Source organism: Delphinus delphis, chromosome 8 (genome assembly GCF_949987515.2).
Source record: "Delphinus delphis chromosome 8, mDelDel1.2, whole genome shotgun sequence".
In the NCBI taxonomy this organism is placed as follows: domain Eukaryota; kingdom Metazoa; phylum Chordata; class Mammalia; order Artiodactyla; family Delphinidae; genus Delphinus; species Delphinus delphis.
Genome location: NC_082690.1, coordinates 104,164,128 through 104,184,709, shown reverse-complemented (window position 1 = coordinate 104,184,709; position 20,582 = coordinate 104,164,128). Strand labels below are relative to the sequence as shown.

Sequence of the window (20,582 nt, the reverse complement as noted above, 5' to 3'; positions counted from 1 at the left end):
CTTAACCTTAATCATATCTGCAAAATCCCCTTTTCCATGTAAGATAATATACTCACAGGTTCCAGGGGATTAAGATGTGGGCATATTTGGGGCCATCATTCTGACAGCCACACTTAGGGACCAGGCAAACAGTGCTGGGTTGGTGTGAGATCCCTCTAGCCACAGCGAGCAGGTCCTGCAGTGGAGCGCCCAGTAGGACAGATGATAAAATCTTCCTTTTATTGTCGGCTTGTTTACTAGTGAGAAGTTGCCAGCCACTTTCTGCTGCAGCCAGACTGCTGGGAGAGGTGCTGTTATCTGCCGATTTTCACCCAACAGTCATTCCTGGTCGTGTGGCCATGGCACTGGAGGGGACAGTGTGCTGCCACAGCTGTCACAGCTGTCACAGCCTTGGGAGTGAGGGGCTGCGTCAGGAGATGTTTCCAGCTTTGGCCTGGATCCAGACCCTCGTACTGAACTTATGTCTAGCCACCCCCTCTTGGGGGCCCTTGGGGTTCTTTCCTGCCATCTGATCTCAGTTCAAGTCCATCACCGGCATCTGGGGCTGTGTAATCACTTTATGTGGTGTTGTTGTTTCTTATTTATTTATTTATGTATTTATTGGCTGCATTGGGTCTTCGTTGCTGCGTGGGCTTTCTCTTGCTGTGGCGAGTAGGGGCTACTCTTCGTTGTGGTGCGCGGGCTTCTCATTGCAGTGGCTTCTCTTGTTGCGGAGCACGGGCTCTAGGCACGCGGGCTTCAGTAGCTGTGACACACAGACTCAGTAGTTGTAGCTCGCGGGCTCTAGAGCACAGGCTCAGTCGCTGTGGCTCACGGGCTTAGTTGCTCCGCGGCACAGGGGATCTTCCCGGACCAAGGCTCAAACCTGTGTCCCCTGCATTGGCAGGTGGATTCTTAACCACTGCGCCACCAGGGAAGTCTCTATGTAATCACTTTAAACCTCAGAAGGAAAGGAGGTCTCAAATGCTCTCCTCCCAGGGGTACCTTGGCCCCCAGGCAGTCAGCAAACTTCGATGTCAAGCAAAATAGAAGGGAATCTTTGGTAGGACATTGGGAGCCGTGGGGTTAAGGGTTAATGTGGGCTGAAAGTCAGACCTGGAAACAAGCAGAAGCTGGGGTAGCTTGGGAGGCTGGAGCGGGGACGCAGGAGCAGCGTGATCAGGCCACTGCCGGATGCTCGTCCCCAGCCAGGCTCAGAATATGTGAGACTTTGCCTAAAATTTACATTCCAAGCATCCATTTGGCCTCTCTTGGATCATGGACCTGCAATTGTGTTGGTTGAAGAGGAGGGGAAGTCTTTCAGAAGGGGAAGATTACAGAACCACCAGCTGGTTTAAAGCGGCAGGCAACCTCTAAGTGGCAGTTTCTCTCACTAATAAGGAAATAATTAAAGAGGAGATTTTAATTTTCTTCCCTAGTAGAGGCTCCGCCACAGAGCTTGCTCACAGAGGACCCACCTCGGACTATTTTCCTCGTTCCTGTGTGTAATTTAGGCCATTTTGACACATGCAGAGCCCCATATCCCCATGGGAACAAGGGCTTTTACAAACAAACTCATAAAAAAAGAGATCAGATTTGTGGTTACCAGAGGTGGGGGCTAGGAGGATGGGGAATTGGATGAATGTAGTCAAAGGTACAAAGTTCCAGTTATAAGATAAATAAGTACTAGGGATGTAATGTACAACATGACAAGATAATTAACAGTGCTGTATGTATTATATGAAAGTTGTTAAGTAAATAAGTTTAAGAGTTTTCATCACAAGGAAAAAATTTTTTCTATTACTTTAATGTAAGTCAAATCATTATGTTGTACACCTTAAATGTATACAGTGCTATATGCCAATTATATCTCAATAATACTGGGAAAAAGAGGAATACGTAAGGTGAGACCACCCAGGGCCCTGCTCAGGCAGGAGAGGGTGGTGATCTGAACCAAGGCAGAAGCAGAGTTGGGATGGGAGGAGAGAGTAAAGTTGAGAGGTGGTTGGCAAGTGGATTTGGACCAGATCCAGTGACCGGCTGAATGTGAAGGAGGACTGTGGCCGCCGGGTTTTGGCTCCCCCTGGTGGTGCCATTCATGGAGGTGGAGACATGGAAGAAGCAGCCACTTTGGAGAGATGGGTGCTATTCAGTGTGGGCTCTACTGCGTTTGCCGTATTTGGAAGTCACTCAAGTGGGCTACTCAAGAAGGTACCTGTATGCCTGAATCCAGAGCTCAAGGAAGAGGGCCAGGTTGAAGATGGAGATTGGAGCTTCCTTTCTACCCCACAGTTGGCGGTCCCTGAAACCACCGGAGCTGCCACCTTCACTGGTGAGTCCTTCACGTTCCACCCCTTGCTTTCCCAGCAAACAAGCGAGCGATGCGCTTTTTTTGTTTTTGTTTTGTTTTTGTTTTGTTTCGTTTGGCTGCACCGCGTGGCTTGCGCGATCTTAGTTCCCCAACCAGGGATTGATCCCGGGCCCCAGGCGGTGAGAGCAACGAGTCCTACCACTGGACCACCGGGGAATTCCCCTCCAACTCCTAACTTCATAACTGTCCACAGAGTCTGAAATTTTCAAGGATCTTATGTTTGTTTTAGAAGTGTTTTTTAGAGTTTTGAACTTGATTTTTATTAAAATATTAGTCTAATATTAAAATATTAGTTATAACACATTGTGGTGTTTTACAATATTTATTTAGCTGCGTTGGGTCTTTTTAAAAAAATTTTATTTATTTATTTATTTTTGGCTGCATTGAGTCTTCGTTGCTGCACACGGGCTTTCTCTAGTTGCAGCCAGCGGGGGCTACTCTTTGTTGCGGTGCGCGGGCTTCCCATTGTGGTGGCTTCTCTTGTTGCAGAGAACGGCCTCTAGGCGCATGGGCTTCAGTAGTTGTAGCATGTGGGCTCAGTAGTTGTGGCTCACGGGCTCTAGAGTGCAGGCTCAGTAGTTGTGGCACACAGGCTTAGTTGCTCCGTGGCATGTGGGATCTTCCCTGACCAGGACTCGAACCCGTGTCCCCTGCATTGGCAGGCGGATTCTTAACCACTGCGCCACCAGGGAAGTCCACCCACATTGTGTTTTATAACACAAAAATTAAAACTCTTCTACTGAAAAAACAATCAGTATTTTTATTTTGGTCAGTTTTATTTTATAAGTTTTACAAACAGCAGCCAAAAAGAAGAAAAATGCAACTGCCTTTTCCTGGGCAACCACAGGTTACTGAAAATTAGCCGATTTTGGTCTCAGCTGACATACTGGACAGAAACTCCTCCTTGGAGCAGAGCCAGCACAGCCTCTGGCACTTGGTGTGCAGTTATCAATTTGGCCGCTCTGCTTTTCTTCGTTGCTGTTGATCTGACTCCCAGGGCCTTTTTGCCTTCACCCAGAGGGGCAGCAGCTCACCTTTCCACCCTGACTCAGGGACGTGTCCTTGTCCTTTCCAGCCACTTCAGTGATAAATTCATACTCAGGGGCTCTGGAGGACAGAGGGCAGTGGGTGTGACCTGGGAAGGAAGATGAAACTCACAAAAAGTGCACGGGCCTGCCACCTGGGGGTGCTCTAGGGGTCCGGTAGTTCTGGGTCTGCATCCACAGAGGGGACACAAAACCTCATGGGCTGCTCTGGGTTGGAGAGGCAGCACACACTTTTCTGGCTGCCCTTCTCGGGCCCATGGGCCCACTTCCAGTGAGACTGAGTGATGCAAATCTCCTTTGGCAGGTCTGGGCCACAGGATAAGGTGAAGCGGGCCACCAGCCAATCCTCAGGACCTTGTAGCCCCAGTAACCCCAGAGGTGTTGGTAGAAGCTGTGGAATCATTCACTTAACACATGTTCACTGGACATTGACTGTATGCCAGGCGCTGTGCTGGCTGCTGGTGAGTGTGTGTGCACATGCGCAATATGGACCTATTTATCTATTTATTTATTAATTATTTTATTTATTTTGGCTGCATTGGGTGTTCGTTGCTGCGTGCGGGCTTTCTCTAGCTGCGGCGAGCGGGGGCTACTCTTCGTTGTGGTGTGCAGGCTGCTCATCGCGGTGGCCTCTCTTGTTGTGGAGCACGGGCCCTAGGCACGCGGGCTTCAGTAGTTGTGGCATGTGGACTCAGTAGTTGTGGCTCACGGGCTTAGGTGCTCCGAGGCATGTGGGATCTTCCCCGACCAGGGCTCAAACCCGTGTCCCCTGCATTGGCAGGCGGATTCTTAACCACTGCGCCACCAGGGAAGCCCTGGAGTACCTATTTATAATTAATAACAGTAATAGTACAAATGATGATGATAGCTAAATTCATTGAGCACTTGCTATCCTGTAAACTCTGTTTTTAGCATGGTGGCATATTATCTTTTTTTTTTTTTAGTACTGTTGTGATTTTATTTACTTATTTATTTTTTATAGTTGATTTACAATCTTGTGATGGTGGCATATTATCTTATTTAATCCTTATGACAACCCCTGGAAGTCAGAAGATTCTATTATTATCTCCCATTTTGCAGCTGAGAGAGAGGATAAGTAACTTGCCCAGGGCCACTCAGGTGGTAGTGGCAGAATTGGAACTCCGTCAGACTGAACGGTCTGCACCTGTTACCATTTGCCTCCCATAGCTTAGTTCTAAGAGAAGAAACAAATAATAACCTCATGCATACATAAATAAAAATAGTTGCCACTTATGGTGAGTGGCAGAAAAGAAATGCAAAGGGAGCTGAGGTAGAACAGTGGATGGCTTCAGACAGAGCAGTCAGGGCGTCTCGGGAAGAGCTGGGGATGCGGAAGGCTCCTGGAGCTAGCACAGCATGTGCCAAGACCTCGAGGCAGGAAGGAGCCTGGTTTGTTGCAGGATCAGGCATGAGGCCGCAGTGGCTGGAGCTCCAAAAGGAGAGGGGAGCTTGGGGATGTCCGCCAGACCTCACAGGGGTCTGAGGGCCAGGGCAGGAGTCTGGGTTTTCCTTGAGGCACTGATATATATATATTTTCGCACCACGAGGCATGCGGGATCTTCCTTCCCTGACCAGGGATGGAATCCGTGCCCCCTGCAGTGGAAGCATGGAGTCTTAGCTGCTGGACCGCCAGGGAAGTCCTGAGGCACTGGTATATTTTGAGTGAGGTGAAGATGTGATTTGGTTTATATTTTAAGGTGATTCTGCATGGGCTGGAGGGGATGCGAGGAAGGGGAGCCTTGTTGGAGTCCAAGGTTGTCACTGGAAGAGGACCCCCTAGGGGGACCTGGAGCAAGGTGGTGGCTTGGAGAGGACTGGGGGTGTTTAGAGAGATGTGTTGTAGGCAGAATCCTGGGTGTAGATGTCACGTCAGGGGTGAGGGAGGTGTTCATGGATCAAATGTTACAACTTCCAGATCTTCGAGATAGTCCAATTGGAGCTGGGAGAAGTGGGGCAGGGGGTGTGGGTGAAATAAGACTGGTCCTGGTGGGCGATGGCTGAGGCGCTGGGCGCTGGAGACGAAGGGCCTTGTTGCACCAATCTCTCTACTTTTGTGGTCTTTGAAATTTTACGTAATACAAAGTTTTTAAAAAAAACTATGAAGAAGAAGATTGCTATACAAGCGCCTGGCTTAAGCAACAGTGGTGACACTATTTCCTGAGATGGAAAAGATCGAGAGAAGCAGGGTTGGGGGTGTGGAGATCGGGCACTTGTTTCAGCTGTGCTGTGTGGAGCTGAGTCAGGCCTCGATCAGAGAGCAGAGGCAGAGGTCTCTGGGATCTGGGGACAAAGCTCTGCCCCCTTCCTCAGCCATTATTCTCCTTTGAGAATGGTTTAGAATGGGGTATCCTGGTTCACTGTTGGCTCAAATAGAGACCAAACATGAACAAGAGACAGCAGACCACCAGATGGGAGCTGTCCAGCAGACACTGGGGTTTCCAGTTTCACCAGGCTTTGCAGGCCCAGTGACCCTTCATTAAGAGGTGGAAATGGGTTCAGAGCCTGTATCAGCTATCCATTGCATGTAACAAACCACTCCAAAACTTAGTGGCTTGAAACGGCAAGGATTTCTTATTTCTCACCATTCTGTAGGTCAGCAATTTGGGCTGGGATCAGCTCGGTGGTTCGTCTGCTAGTCTGTTACTCTTACCTGGGGGTCATTCCTGTGGCTACAGTCATGTGCGGCTCCATTTGGGCTGGCACGTCCAGGCTCTTGGCTGGGGCATGTGACCTCTCATCTGTCAGGAGACTAGGCTGGGCATCTTCACAGCCTGGTGGTCTCGGGGCTCCGAGAGAGCACAGGTGGAAGCTGCAAGTCCTCTCGAGGCCTAGCCTCCAAAGCTGTGCAGCCTCACTTCTGCCACATTCTACTGGACAGAGCAAGTCATAAGGCCAGCCCAGATTTAGAGAGCAAGGAAATAGATTCCACCTCTTGAGGGGATGAGCTACAAAGAGTCTGTGGCCATATTTAATCTACTGTAGGCTAGAGGGCCCAAATAAATGACCTAAGCATGTCATTCTGCCCCTAGTAGGCCCACATCTGATATACCACCACCTTCTCCCTCAAACAAACATTATAAAATGGCTGGTGTTCAGGAATTCCCTGGCAGTCTACCGCCGAGGCCCGGGTTCAACCCCTGGTCAATCCCACAAGCTACACGGTGCAGCCAAAAAAAACCCCCCAAAAACAAACAAAACACAAAAAAACGGTTGGTGCTAATTTTTCAGACCAGTCTATAGATGTTGATTTGTTAGGAATGGCATTTGGCTCATTGGCCAATTGCATTTTTGAAGATGGCCACTAATAGATCTGCCATCCCACGTGCTAATCTTACAATGCGATGTTGGCAAGCCTCCAGTGAGAGGCGGGGTCTTATGTTCCCTCACCTTGAAACTGGGTGGACCTTTGTAATAGCTTTAACCAATAGAAAGGGGCAGAAGTGATGCATGTGACTTCTGAGGCTAGATTGCAAAGGGCAATACAGCCTCCACTGTCTTGGTACACTTGTCCTTGGAACCTAGACACCAAGTTAAAAGGAAGCCCAAGCCACATGGAGAGGCCCTCTTTTGGTGTTCCAGCCGATAGCCCTAGTGAGGCCCTCAGCCATCAGCCAGCGTCAACTGCCGGCCACATGAATGAACAAGCCTCATGGATGATTCCCGGCTTTTGATTCTTCCAGCAGAGGCCCTAGACATCATGGAACAGAGATAAGCCACTCCCACTGTGCCATGTCTGCATTCTTGACCCACAGAAACCAGGAGAGATAATAATGATTATTGACGTTGTAAGCCACTAAGTTTGGGGGTAATTTGTGATGCAGCAGTAAATAGGTAATAATATGGGCTGCTGGTAATAGAGACAAGAAAAACCAGTGGCTTAAACAAACTAATGGTTTATTTCTCTTTTTCACTGAGAGGGTTTGAAAGCAGGCAACCCAGGGATGATGTGGACACACCTATGGTGTCATCAGAAGCCTAGGGTCTTTTTTTTTTTTTTTTGGCCACGCCGCATGGCATGCAGGATCCTAGTTCCCTGACCAGGGATCGAATCTGTGCTCCCCGGTAGTGGAAGCTCAGAGTCCTAACCACTGGACCATCAGGGAATTCCCAGCCCCAGGTCTTTTATCTTGCTTCTCTGCTATCCTCAGCACATGGCTACAATTCTCAAGGTCATCTCCAGGTCCCAAGTAGCTACTGGAGTTCCAACTATCACATCTGCACTCCAGGCGAAATGCAGGATGAAGCAGAGAGGACAGAACTAGCCTTCACCAATATTGTTTCTATTTCAAGGAGCATTTTTAGAAATCCCTTCCAAGACCTTCTCCTTATATCTCATACCCTAAAATTAGGTCACACAGCCACACCATATGTGCAAGGGAGGCTGGAAATATTGCCTTTTAGCTGGGCTCATCGCCATCTAAAGTAAAACTGGGGTTCTGGTATTGAGGAGGGGAGAATGGATAGTGGTTGGTGGGCCATTAGTGGCTGAGGTGTTAGAGCAGGGTGATGGAAGAGGGAAATCTTCCCCATGGGGACGAGCCGGAGCCACACATTGCCCCCCTGCCTGCTGCAGCCTCCTTGAATGTTTGGGCACCATGGAGTTTTCCACCTAAGTTACTTCTGAACAAAGGTTTGACTTCACCCACTGTGAGGCAGTGGGCTGATGCACAGGGAAAGCTCTGGTCTCTAACTCCACCCTCTCCATGTGGCCAGCAGGCAGCTGGAATTCTGCTAAAAATCCTAATATGCAGTCCTGAGCTTGTCACTTCCCTGCTCAACCACCTTCCAGGGCTCCAGTTTGCCCCAGTTCAAGGGCAATGCCCCAGTTAAGGGATTGGTGTTGAAGGCCTCAGCCACCTCTTCCACAGCTCTGCTTCCACCCTTGCTTCATGCCCTGCACCCAAGCCTTTGTGCAGGCAGCTCCCACTTCCCACTGCCCAGAGCACTCTTCGCCTTGTCTCTGCCTGGGGGAATCCCATCCATTCTCTGCGCTCTTCTAGGGCCACCACTGGCCATTATGGTGCTTTTGCATGGATTAGAAAAGGGTGCCCTTCATCCAAGCGGATGCAGCTTCGTGCCAGGGCTTGAGGAGTGGCCCACAGGTGGGATTCCACCCACACTTGCCTCTTGCACAGTGAACACCCTGCACAGCTGTACAGGAAGATGTCACTTCCAAGGGCCGCCCGAGCTCCACCACTGAGGGAGGCCCTTCCTTTGCCCTCTTCCGTCTTCAGACCCCATGCCCTGATTTGGGGCTGGCTGTTTCCAGCTTTGCGTCCTCTGACCTGCTCAGTGCCCATTCCCCCAGATCCATGACACCAGCAGCCATCGGGGGAACTGAATTTGCGCCACAGGCCGTACCTCTTCCTTCCCACTTTGGGGACCAGCCACACTCCCTTAGTCCTCAGCACACCCAGCAGCAGAATGGAAACCGCTGCTGGGCTGGAAGAGGGGCCATTTGGACAGTCTCTTAGAAGCGACCCAGACACCGGTCGGGTGGAGTCAGCTGCTCAGAGCAACCTAAATCTGAGTGTCAGAGACCCCAGGCCAGGCAGGGAGCTCACCCTCTCCTGGGGGTGCTGCAGCCCCACCCTGCATCCCCTCCCGGACCCAACATGGCCCATTGTGTTTGTTGTAGTGGCCTTGAACCCCCCACCCAGGAATGCACGTGAGAAGACCTTCCATTTCATACCTTTTATTTTATCTGCATTTTCTCTGCCTCCTCCCTCCCCCACCGGCCCATGAGAGCGGGTGGAAGCCCCAGTTGGAAGGGAAGGGACTACTCTCTCCTCCCTGGGGGAGGGCTGGTGTCCCCTGGGCCAAGCCCCAGGGACGGGGGAAGCAGGGGCCTCCATGGCAGAGCAAGGGCATCGTCCAAGAGGCTGTGGCCGGGGCCAAGGCCCCTCGGATGCCCGATAGCCCTGAGCCCCGTGGGTCATCAGGAAGGTAAAGAGCAGAGAAGTCGGGGGCGATGAGAGGACACAGCCTGGAAGGCGTGTGCGCGGCTGACAGAGGCGGACATGGACTTCTGGGGCCAGGAGCAGAGACCAGGGAATATGGAATTGAGATGGGGCCCTGGGAAAGAACCCCGGGTTACAGGGGTGACTGGATGTGCAGGGGAGGGTGGACCAGGGAAGACAGGGGGGTGGGGTGGGACAGGGCTGTGCTCCAAGAACCAGGCTCCTGGTAGAGGGGCCGCACCACAGGGTCTGATCAGGGACTGGCCCTGAGCAGAGGCCAGAGGGCAGGCAGGGACGGGCCTGTCAGGGAAGGAGGACGGGGACTTTGGGAGGGTAGTGGGGCCGCGGCCGTGGTGCTGCCGTAGCCGGCTCTTCAGGTTCATGGATGCCAGCCCAGCTGGGCGGCCCCAAACCACCGATTTGTGCTTCTGGGTTGCTCGAGGGCCCCCGACGTGGCTTCAGCCATGCAGGGAAGAGTCCATAGGCAGCCCTCTGCTGCAGGCAACAGCTGTCCCTGGGACTCCTCCCCCAGCCCAGGCTTTCCGGAAACTTCCTTCCCTGCGCAGCCTGAGAGGCCCCCAGGCTAGATCGTCCGCCATCGCAGGGGGTGGGACGTGGTGGTGGTTGGAGGGGAGCCATGCTGGGATGGTACGTAGACCCAACCGCGGTGGTGTCCCTCCGCCCCCAAAATGACCGTGGGTCCCTGCATGTTAGCCTGTCTAAGGGCTCCAACCCCACCCCATCCCTTGTGTGCTGGTCTGTCTTCCCTCCTGTTCTGGATAACAATTACTCAGGCATGGAAGCCCCGTGGTGGGATGGTGGGGGGAGGGCCAGTGTGGGGGCCGCGTGGGTCTCAGAGCGCACCCTGCCCGTCCCCCTGGCAGCCGCTGTCACCGTGGACGATGAGCACGGGGAAGTAAAGGGCGTCCTCGTAGCACGGTGGGCTTTCCAGGGGCTCCGTGTCCTCTCCACGGCGCCCCAGCGGCCCCCCGCTTAGGCTTCGGAAGACCCCCGGCGTGGCGCGGCCCCCAGCTCCCAGCGAGAGGCGGCTGCGGCTAAAAGGCAGGCGGGGCCCGCTGGGCCGGGCGGGGGGCAGCGAGTTGCTGCTGACGGAGCGGCGGCAGCGCTGGCAGCCACGGAGGTAGGCGCCCGAGCTGGCGTCCATGACCACGGCCTCTGAGTAGCTGGGCACCAGCTGCCGGTTGGAGCAGATGTGCCACTCGAGCTCGGTGAAGTCCACCGTGGCCACACGGGAGAGCGGGGGCCCGCTGGGCCCGGCCCCGGGTGCGGGCGAGCTGGCGCCGAAGAGCTTCTCCACCTGGTAGTGCACGTGGGCCGTGCCGTAGGCCGCCACAACGCGCAGCGGCCAGGACAGCGTGGCCGCCGACACCAGCCAGAAGACCCAGGCGCGCGCGTACCACGGCGGGCTGCGAGGGTCGGCGAAGACCATGAGGGACTCGCGGAAGTCCACGTCCTTCAGGTGCATGCCCTCCCGGGCCTCCAGGTAGTCATCCAGGCCCTCGTTGGCGCTGAAGAAGCGGGCCCGCTGCGTGAGGTACGAGGCCTCGGCCTCGGCGCTGCCGAAGCTGAAGCACTTGGTGAAGCGCAGCCGTGTGGCCGCGTGGTCGGCCAGGCCCACGAGCTCCTTGGAGACGTCGCGGACGCCGTGGGCCGAGTAGTCGAACTCGCCCCGAGCCGAGCGGCTGTCGGCCCTCTCGTGGTAGACCTGCGTGGTGGTGTAGGCGTCGCCGTTGCGGTAGCGGGTGATCTGGCGGGTGCGCCGCACGTAGTGGTAGCTGGTGGCCTTCCACCAGACGCAGGGCGGCGCCTGCTGCAGCCGGCGGATCAGGGCAAGCACCGTGTTGGCGTCGGTGCGCGGCGCCTGGCAGGAGCGCACGTGACAGTGCCAGCACTCGGCCAGGTAGAGGAGGTAGAGGAGGGAGACAAAGGCCAGTGGGATGTACAGGTAGCCGTCCGAGCAGGGGCTGGCTGGGTAGGTGGGCGGCGGGCCCCCAGCCCCCTGGGCCAGGGCCGCCTCGGGCCCCAGGATCAGCCGTGGCACCGTGGCCAGGCGACACCAGGCCACCACGGCGCCGCAGGCGTGGATGAGCAGCGTGAGCAGCAGGCACTTCCAGTGCGACTCGCGGCACAGGGAGCTCCCCAGGGACTGCTTCAGGGGCCGCTGCTGCGGAGTGGGCAGAGAGAGGAGACGCGTGGGTCAGCACGCGGCCATCAGCTGTGCCTGCTGCTCTGCGGAAGCCACTGAACGAGGTGGTGCTGTGCCCCCACTTTACAGAGGAGGAAACTGAGGCTCTGAGGGACGGGGCAACTTGCTCCAGGCCTCACCCTTCTGGCCAACTGACAGTCGAGCTGCAGGACTCAAACCCAGGCCTGTCTGCCCCAAGCCTATCCTCCACCATGCCCTGTCATCTCTCGGTCAGGGGCATGTAGGACAAAATAGACCCATCTCTGCCAAAAGAGGAGAGGACCCCCCTCTCCCCCATGACTGGCCACTGAGAAAACTGAGCTCTGGTCCTGACTTTGCTCCCGATTTGCTGTGTGATTGTGGCCATATCCCTGCCCTCTCTGGGCACTGATTCCTGGACCTGGTGGTGTGGGAAGCCAGGGTGGCAGGGGTCCTAGGGGTGAAGAGCATGGGCTTAGGAGCCCAGGATTGGGTGCTGGCTCCACCACTCACTGTATGACTTGGGCAGTTCCCTCATCCTCTCTGGACCTCAACTTCCTCCTCTGTAAACTGGGGTTGTTGTGAGGATTCATCGAGATCATAATGTGTGAAGATCTTGGCACAGGGTCTGGCCATGGGAATAAATATTATTACCGTTACCCTGCAACTCCCTCTGGTCCCTTGGTCTCGCTAGGGACAGCAGGAGACTTGGGCGAGGCTTTCAAGTAAACGAGAAACAGGAAGAGAGGGAGAGGTGTGAGTCTGGGTGGTGGGGTGGGGAGCAGATGGAGTGCCGTCCTCCACTCCCCGTCTGTGCTGGGGGTGGAGCGGCACACAGCTGCTGGGCAGCAGGGACCACTCCCTGGCCCGGGCTGCCAGCCTGGCTCCCGCCTCATCCCCAGGTGCCTAAGGAGAGAGAAGGGGTGAAAAGGGGGAGAAGGAAGACGTGATCTGGAGGAAGCAGCAGGGGTGGGGGTTTAAGGGGCCACCTTTTGCCCCACAGTCCCACCCCCACCAGGCTGTGAGAAACCCAGGAGGAGAGGAACTGTCCCCACCCCAGCCCAGAGCAGCCGCCCACCACAGAGGCATACCACTACCCTGACCTGCGGGGCCAGAGGGATGCACCTGCCCTCATCCGCGACCCCCACCCCACCCCACCCTAAGTTCACGGAAGAACCTCCCACCGGGAATGTGACCACTGCCTGTCTATCCAGCACGCAGCAGACCCTCACCAGAGCCCAGGGCGCAACCCCCCTCCCCCACTGTAACTTGGTGCACAGGTGCACACGCATCCCCTCCCCCAACCCACCCACCACAGGACACAGATGCACATAAATGTTACACATTCACTGAAGCGCAGGGACACGGCAGCCCCTTACCTACCACGGTGCACATGCCCCCACCCCTACTGCGACTTGACACCCACACCCTACAGACTACCGGGAGAGACCCACACACCGCAGGACGATACACTCACATGCACTCACACGTGAGCATTTCACCCAAGCCACCAGACCTTCACCTGCCTGTAGGGCACGTATATTCCATTCGAGGTGTGCGGAGCACGCACTGACATTCACACACCCACAAGCAACCTCTGTCCACCGAAACACACACAGAGATCTACTCACCACCCACCACCCCCAACACCCCACACTGGGCCCTACAGCCCTGCAGACCCTCTTCGTGGCTAGGACTGAGGAGGGGCCATTCTGAGGGTCCCAACCAGCATGATGGGCCCTGGGGCCTCACCTCAGGGAGAGGGAGAAGGGGTACCAAAGGCCACCTCCCTCCCTCTTTCCCCTCCTCCTTCCGCTCCCCGCCCCCCGAGTCCCCGCTACCGCTGCTGCATTGCAGGCGCCGCCCCGGCACCTCGTGAGTGCCTGGGGGCCTGACCCCGGGGCTCTGGGGGTGAGGGGCAGCGCTGCAGAATGGGGCCGCGCAGGGGCCAGGTGCTGACGTCACAGGAAGGCGAGGCGGGATGAGGGGGCGTCGGGGGCGGGAGTTGCCCCCATATCCCTTCCCAGCCAACCCCACCCCTACCCCCACGTGGGCCCCTAGGTCCCAGGACCTCTTGCAGGACGCAGGCTACCCCAGTGACGTCATTGGCCACAGGGTCTCCGGACTTCCCTCCTCAGCCCCCGCCTTGGGGGTCGCCCCTTCCCTTGTCCCCCTCTTCCCGCTCCAGCCCCGGCTCCGGCCCCCACCACACAGAGCCGGTACCTCCTCCCGCAGCGGCTCGCCGTCCGGGATGAGCGCGGGCACCTCCCCGCCGTCGCCGCCACCGCCGCCCTCGGGCATGGTGTCCTGGCTGCTTGGGCGGCCCCCGCCTGGGCCCGGGGCATGATAGGGGGGAGCGCGGAGGGCTGCGGCGCGGCCCCGGAGGGCGTCCGCTCGGCTCAGCGGCCGCGGAGGGAGTGCGCGGAGCTAGAGCCTTAGCGCGGCGGAGGCGTTGGCAGCCGCGGTGGCGTTGGCAGCCGCGGTGCCCGGCGCCCCGCCCTCCGCTGACCCCGCCCCCGCGGCACCCTCTGCGCCGCCGGCAGCGCCTGGCACCGCGGGTGCTGCCCCCACCCCTGAGAAGCCCAGGCTGGGCGGACGGACGCCTGGGTTCCCTTCCTGCCGCGATCGAGCTTGCGACCTTGGACGAGTCCTTGCTCTCTGGGGCCTGAGACTCCCCTGCTGTAAAATGAATCTCGAAGAGGGTGGGTACCCGCGGGGTCCTATCTCTGAGTAGGCCCAGGCCTGAGCTCACCCAGACCCCACCCCTGAAGCCTTGCTTGTGGTGGTGGAGGGGGCAGTTACAGCCTTGAAAGCTGTGGTGAACCTCGTTAGCTGGGCAGAGGAGCTGGGCTCCACTTAGAGCAGGCAAGCAGGAGGCCAGGACACCCGGGGCCCTAGGCTTTGTGATCTTGAGTCGGCACCCTTCACCCCCAACCTCAGTTTTCCCACCGGAGAAATGGGGATGGAAAGGTGCTGGATTCAATGCACATTCATCATGCTGTCCAGGCGAGTGGGATTCGTCCTGCATGAGAGGACCCCCTCCCAGGTACTGGTGGCCCCAGTGCAGCTCTCTGACCCTCAGGGGCCTCAGACCTTCACATCTGCCCCGGGCCAGGGCCTAGCCCCCAAGGTAGGCAATCAGTGGGTGGGACATAGGGAGCTGCAATGCTAGGTGCGGTTTGTTTTGTGATTTTTTTTTTTTTCCCAAAGAGCAACTCGAAGACCATTCTGTTCAACACCCCTACCCATTTAAAGATGAAGTAACCGAAACGGTAGAGAGAAAAAAGGAGTGAACCAGAGTTTCATCCATTAAAAAAAAAAAATTATTAGGCGCAGATGTTTATTAGGTGTCTTCTATATGCAAGTACTGTGAAGCATTCACGAGCATCGCGAAGACAAGTGTAGAAGTGGAGAATGACATAGTCCCTGTCCTCATGGAATTTACATCCAGGGCAAACTACTGCACCCAGAGGGAGCCTAGAGCCTGGCCTCCGGCCTCCATTCCAAGCCAGGACTCTTCCCTCTGTCTGAGAGGCACAAGTTGAACTGACTCTTAAAGGATAATTAGGTTTTGGACAAGTGGATATGAGGGGGAAGGGCATCCCAGGTGGAGGGGACTTCTGGGCAAAGGCACTGCAATTGGACCACGTGGACTGAGTTCGGAGAGCAGGAAGGTCACCTGGTGTAACTGGACGCTGGGTAGCTAACTAGAGGCAGATCGAAGAGGACCTGATCTTGCTCTGTAGAAAGTGGTGGCTGGAGGTCTGTGTGAAGGGAGGCCCCGAAGACTGTCTCCGGGGAAGGTGGGAATGAGAGAAAGGTGGAGAGAAAGGAGCCCCTGAGGTCATGAGTGAGGCTTGGGGGTCTCACTTCGAGATGACTGAAGGGCTGGCAATGACTCAGGAGTTGCAACCACAGCTTCAGGAGGCGAATCGGCACACCTCCACCCACAAATCACCTGGACCACGGGAGAGTCGACGGGACAAGCCTGGTGCAGGATCCTATCCCAACTATTACCACCCACTTTATTACCACCCAATTTCTGGGACTTCAGACCCGGACCTCGGTTTTTCAATACATGTAGTGTGTGTGTGTGTGTGTGTGTGTAGAGAGCCCAGGTGTGTGTTTGTGTGTGTGTGCGTGTGTGTGTGTCGAGAGCCCAGGTGTGTGTTTGTGTGTGTGTGCGTGTGTGTGTGTCGAGAGCCCAGGCCCTCGGAGTCTGCAGGATGGCGGCAGTGGCGGTAGGGAATTTCAGCACCAGACAGCGGACAGCACCCGCGCGGAAAGGAGTGGTGGGAGGCGGGAGGAGGAGTCAGCATCCCGGAGCTCGCTAGGCCGCGCAGTCACTGCTCGGCCCGGGCTCCTACCAGCATCCCGCCCCGGCTGCCCGGGCTCCGCGCCAGTACTGGGGGAAGTATGGAGGACGGGGAAGGAAAGCTAGCATTGAGAAGGAGGGGAAAGAGCCCCGAGGGACAGGGCTTGGTCATAGCCCCACTGTCCCACTCCCTCTTGGATTACGTCCCGCGAGCGAAACTTCATTCCGGAGTCCAGCCGCCGCCAGCCTCCGCCGGGTCTCTTCCCGCTGTAGTCGTGGCAGGTAGAGCGTCAAGTGCTCCAGTGCGCAGGCGCGGAAATACTTCTCAACCTCCTCCTACTTTAACCGTTCTATTGGCTGCTCCGCCGCGAACTAACAACGGCACTATCCAATCCGAGAGCGCCTCAAGTTGCTCCGCCTATTCCCCCGACCGGAAGTTGGTTATTGCCGAATCCACTTCGGCGAGGGCACGCCAGTAACCAATTGGGAGAGGGGATGGGCGAGCCGGCGCCGCCGAGGAGCCAATGGCAGGCGGCAGAGGATGACGCTGCGGACATGCTGCTATCGTCGGACAGGACGGGGACGTGTCTGGCTGCTCGGTAACCTCGGTCGGTGCTCAGGAAACGAAGCAGCTGCCTCACTAGTATTCGTACCACGAGGCGACGCAGCGGGCCCTCGGAAAGAGCGAGCGTCGGGGCCATGGCTTATCACTCGGGCTACGTAGCCCACGGTGCGTGGGGCGCGGGGTGGGCGGGGGCGCGGGCCGACCGGCCCGAGGAGTGTCGGCTGCGCGGCCCGCTCACTCTGAGGGAGAGGGGCGGCCGTGACCGCTGCCCAGGGCGGCGGATGTCATTCGGACTCCTGCCCCGTAAGACTGTGCAACGCGTCCTGGACTTCGCCCTCTCGGCCCAAACCTGAGATCAGATCGGGCGGTGACAGCACTGCTGGGATCCCCGTGCTCTACTCGGGCATGAATGGGGTTTGCTTCCCAAACTTCCTTTCCCTGTCATGACCCTGGTAGGGTTTCTCACCACTGCCCAGGGCCTCCGCGTACCCAGCCGTCGCCTTTCCCACCCTTGTACATGCGGGGATGCCCTGCCGATTGTCTTCACCTAGCAAACTCTGTCTCCAAGGCTCAGTTCAGAGATCAGTCCCCTTGAGGAGGCCCCCAGGAACCCTCAGACGGGCAACCACTTCCAGGGGCTGCCTCAGCTCTTTCTTTGCCCACATTTAGCACCTCTCCAAAAGGATCCCTCATCAAAGTTCTTTCTGGGTCAACTACTCCTCATCCAGCTAGTTTCCCGCACAGATTGCTTGGTGCTCCCAGGACCCATACAGGGCTTCCCAGCCTGGGGAAGGGGCAGTGGTTTGGGCTCATGCTTGGTATTCCTGTCACCTACTCTGGTACCTACAAACCCACAGGCTCCAAGCACAGGGCCCGGGCAGCTCCGGATCCCCCTCCCCTCTTCGATGACACAAGCGGTGTTTACTCCAGCCAGCCGGGGGGATACCCAGCCCCAGGAGCCGACGTGGCCTTCAATGTCAACCACTTGATTGGGGACCCAGTGGCCAACATGGCTATGGCCTATGGCGGCTCCATCGCATCCCATGGGAAGGACATGGTGCACAAGGAGGTGTGGCCCACCCCCAGGGCAAGGGTGGCAGGATTTCTGGCCAGGGCTGGGGCATCACGGGATCCCACCTAATCCTCACAGCAGCCCTCAGGGAAGGAGCGCATAGAGGAGCACCCTGAGGTTTGGGGTGCAGCTTGCCCACAGCCTCCTCTCTCCCCTCCCAGCTGCACCGTTTTGTGTCTGTGAACAAACTCAAGTATTTTTTCGCTGTGGACACAGCCTATGTGGCCAAGAAGCTAGGGCTACTGGTCTTCCCCTACACACACCAGGTGAGCTGCCTACCAGGTGAGCTGGTGGACCCCTTTGCCTCCCTCATCCTGCCCCAGAGTCTGGCCCCCAGATCTCAACCCCCTTCTTTCCTCTCTTGTCTTTTCCTCCTAACCTGGCTGCTGCTGCCACCACCAGAACTGGGAAGTGCAGTACAGTCGTGATGTGCCTTTGCCTCCACGGCAAGACCTCAACGCCCCCGACCTCTATATCCCCAGTGAGTCTTTGATCTGGGCTAGGGGTTATGGGGGGACTTGTACCTTGAGGCGCCAACAAGAAGAGAGGCTCATGTGTTGGTTCAGCATCTGCTCTTGGTGCTTTTGTGTGTGGCTTTTGTGGTGTCCCTAGATGCCAGGTAGACCAGGTAGACAGAGTAGGGTGACCAGTAAGCAGCTTCCTGGGTGTGCTCTCAGGGTACTCCCTTTTGAGACCTTCCTGCCACTTGACTTAGACCATGTCCCTCCCCAGCTGGAGCCTTGGGTTTAGACCTGGCCCTGCAACTTCCAGCTATGGGACCTCAGGTGGCTACTTTCATGCTCCTGAAAAACTGGAATAACAACAGTTCCTACCACAGAGGACTGTTTTGGAAATTCAGCGAAGGGATGTGTGTGCTCAGCCAGCACGTGGCACACAGGAAGCACGCAGTAAATATTAGCCGTTATCACTGTTATTACGTGTCCTCCAAGGCCTGCTTCAGTATCCCCTTCTTTGAGGAGGTGGTCACTCCCTTCTGGGTTCCCACAACTGCCTGTCTACATGGCATGGGTCAGGCCGCCCACACTGTGCAGTGGCTGGCAGACTCTGCATCTGACTTCTCTCTGTCCTGGGGCCTGCACAAGGCGAGGCCCCTGGTGGACACGCTGGAGGAGGGGTGAGTATGCCCGGGCCAGCCCTCAGAAGGGCTACCAGGAGGGCAGCCAAACAGCCCAGTTGCCCTGGGAGAGACACAGTTTCTTCTTCCCTCCTTCATTTTGTTTCCCTCTCATAGTCACTGTGTAAGGCAGGAACTGCCATCCGTGTTTTACACGTTGAAGCCAAGGCTCAGAGAGAGTTGAGTATCTTTGAGGATACACAGCTTATAGGTGGTAGAGTTGGTTTGCTGTCTCCAGACACTGTGCCCTCTTGTGGGCACATCAGTTCTGGTTCTTAAAGGGGGCAGAGGACAGGACTGAGGAGTTGAAATTGCTGTGAAAACCCAGCTGCCGTCTGAGCTTTTGTGAAAATAGCAGAGGTGACTCTGGCCTGTGATGTAGTTTCTGAGACACAGCAGGAAACTTTGGTGAGTTTCCTAGTACAGGGACGGGGAAGGAGGTGGCTTGGTGGTCCTGAGAGAAGGGTCAGGTAGCACTTACACAGTGGGAGAGGGCTGAGCAGGAACAGGCATCCCAGGCAGGGCACTGGGGAGCTGAGTGTGGAGGTCGAGCATGTTGGGATATGCAGGGAAGGAAGTACGGGGGTGTCAGTGGCTCTGAATACCTAGTGGGGGGTGGCTCTGGTTGAGGAAACCAGGCTGATGGCATCTCTCTGGCTCTTGGCAGCAATGGCCTTCATCACCTACGTGCTGCTGGCTGGGATGGCGCTGGGCATTCAGAAAAGGTCAGTGCCAACCCCTTCCCCATTCCCACCACTTCCCCACTCCTGACTCCTCTCCTCGCCTCCCTAGGGGATTTGTGCCAGCTCCCAAGTCCACTCGTGCCCCCAGTCTTGCACCTGCCACGGGATGGCTGGTTTGGGGCTCCCCTCACCTCACCCCCACACGGCCACAGGTTCTCCCCAGAGGTGCTGGGCCTGTGTGCGAGCACGGCACTGGTGTGGGTTGTGATGGAGGTGCTAGCTCTGCTCCTGGGCGTCTACCTGGCCACCGTGCGCAGCGACCTGAGCACCTTCCACCTGCTGGCCTACAGCGGCTACAAATATGTGGGGTGAGCACCTGTGGGCCAAGAGGGAGGCTCGCCTGGGTCGGGGGTGCCTACCGCTCTGGGTTCCCGGCCTGCATAACTACAGCCTCGAACTGTGACCCTGGACCCCCTCTAGCTCCTCTCTACTAGAGGGGGCGCCTGTTTTCAGCAGCCTCCTCAGGGGCTGCGCAGTGTTGCTCAGGAGGTCAGGAATGTGTTGAGAGTCACCCTGGGAGCACAGGGGAGAGGGGTGAGCTGGGGTAGTGTAGTGAAGGGGGTCTCAGATCCAGGTCCTAGGGCTGAGTCCTGGCCCTCCCAATTCATTTCGAGTCTAGGTCCCTGGGGGGACAGGTTGGGGGGAAAGGGCCCTGGTGATGGTAGGCGGGGTCTAGGCTGGGCTCTGGGGCAGTCTCAGGCCTGGACCCTTGCGAGGTCTCCAGCCTTCTCTTCCTCCCTCCCCCACCCCTGCCCGCTGCAGGATGATCCTCAGTGTTCTCACGGGCCTGCTCTTCGGCAGCGATGGCTACTACGTGGCGCTGGCCTGGACTTCATCCGCGCTCATGTACTTCATCGTGAGTCTGGGGCTGGCTCCTCTTCTCCTAGGGTCGGAGCTGGGGACAAGCTTCCCCTTCCCGGCCCAGCTTCAGCTCTCTCCTTCATTCCAGGTGCGCTCTTTGCGAACAGCAGCCCTGGGCCCCGACAGCATGGGGGGCCCGGCCCCCCGGCAACGTCTCCAGCTCTACCTGACTCTGGGAGCTGCAGCCTTTCAGCCCCTCATGATATACTGGCTGACCTTCCACCTGGTCCGGTGACCCCCCGGTCCCCACTGGCACTGATTTTTCCATACATTGAAGATTTGGTTTCCTTGATTTCGTTTGAGCCTTGTTTCTGGGGCTTATGGGGGGA

General features: G+C 56.8%; 2 protein-coding genes across 3 annotated transcripts; one reads left to right on the top strand and one right to left on the bottom strand.

Annotated features, from left to right (window-relative positions):
- Window positions 1–9,101: 9,101 nt before the first annotated feature.
- On the bottom strand, window positions 9,102–13,988 carry TMEM151A (transmembrane protein 151A). The gene is made up of 2 exons (XM_060017522.1): window positions 13,786–13,988; window positions 9,102–11,562 (listed from the first exon to the last, which is right to left on the bottom strand). The coding sequence occupies exons 1-2, from the start codon at window positions 13,861–13,863 to the stop codon at window positions 10,231–10,233; spliced, it is 1,410 nt and encodes a 469-aa protein (XP_059873505.1). The 5' UTR covers window positions 13,864–13,988; the 3' UTR covers window positions 9,102–10,230.
- A 2,434-nt stretch (window positions 13,989–16,422) lies between these two features.
- YIF1A (Yip1 interacting factor homolog A, membrane trafficking protein) lies at window positions 16,423–20,539 on the top strand. 2 transcript variants are annotated; one of them, XM_060017521.1, is made up of 8 exons: window positions 16,423–16,607; window positions 17,300–17,511; window positions 17,676–17,780; window positions 17,917–17,995; window positions 19,317–19,374; window positions 19,545–19,700; window positions 20,155–20,248; window positions 20,342–20,539. In XM_060017521.1, exons 1-8 carry the CDS (start codon window positions 16,577–16,579, stop codon window positions 20,486–20,488), a joined length of 882 nt encoding a protein of 293 aa, XP_059873504.1. In that variant the 5' UTR covers window positions 16,423–16,576; the 3' UTR covers window positions 20,489–20,539. The 2 variants fall into 2 exon arrangements, with proteins under 2 accessions (XP_059873504.1, XP_059873503.1); XM_060017520.1 differs by having other exon boundaries at window positions 20,318–20,539.
- Window positions 20,540–20,582: the final 43 nt, after the last annotated feature.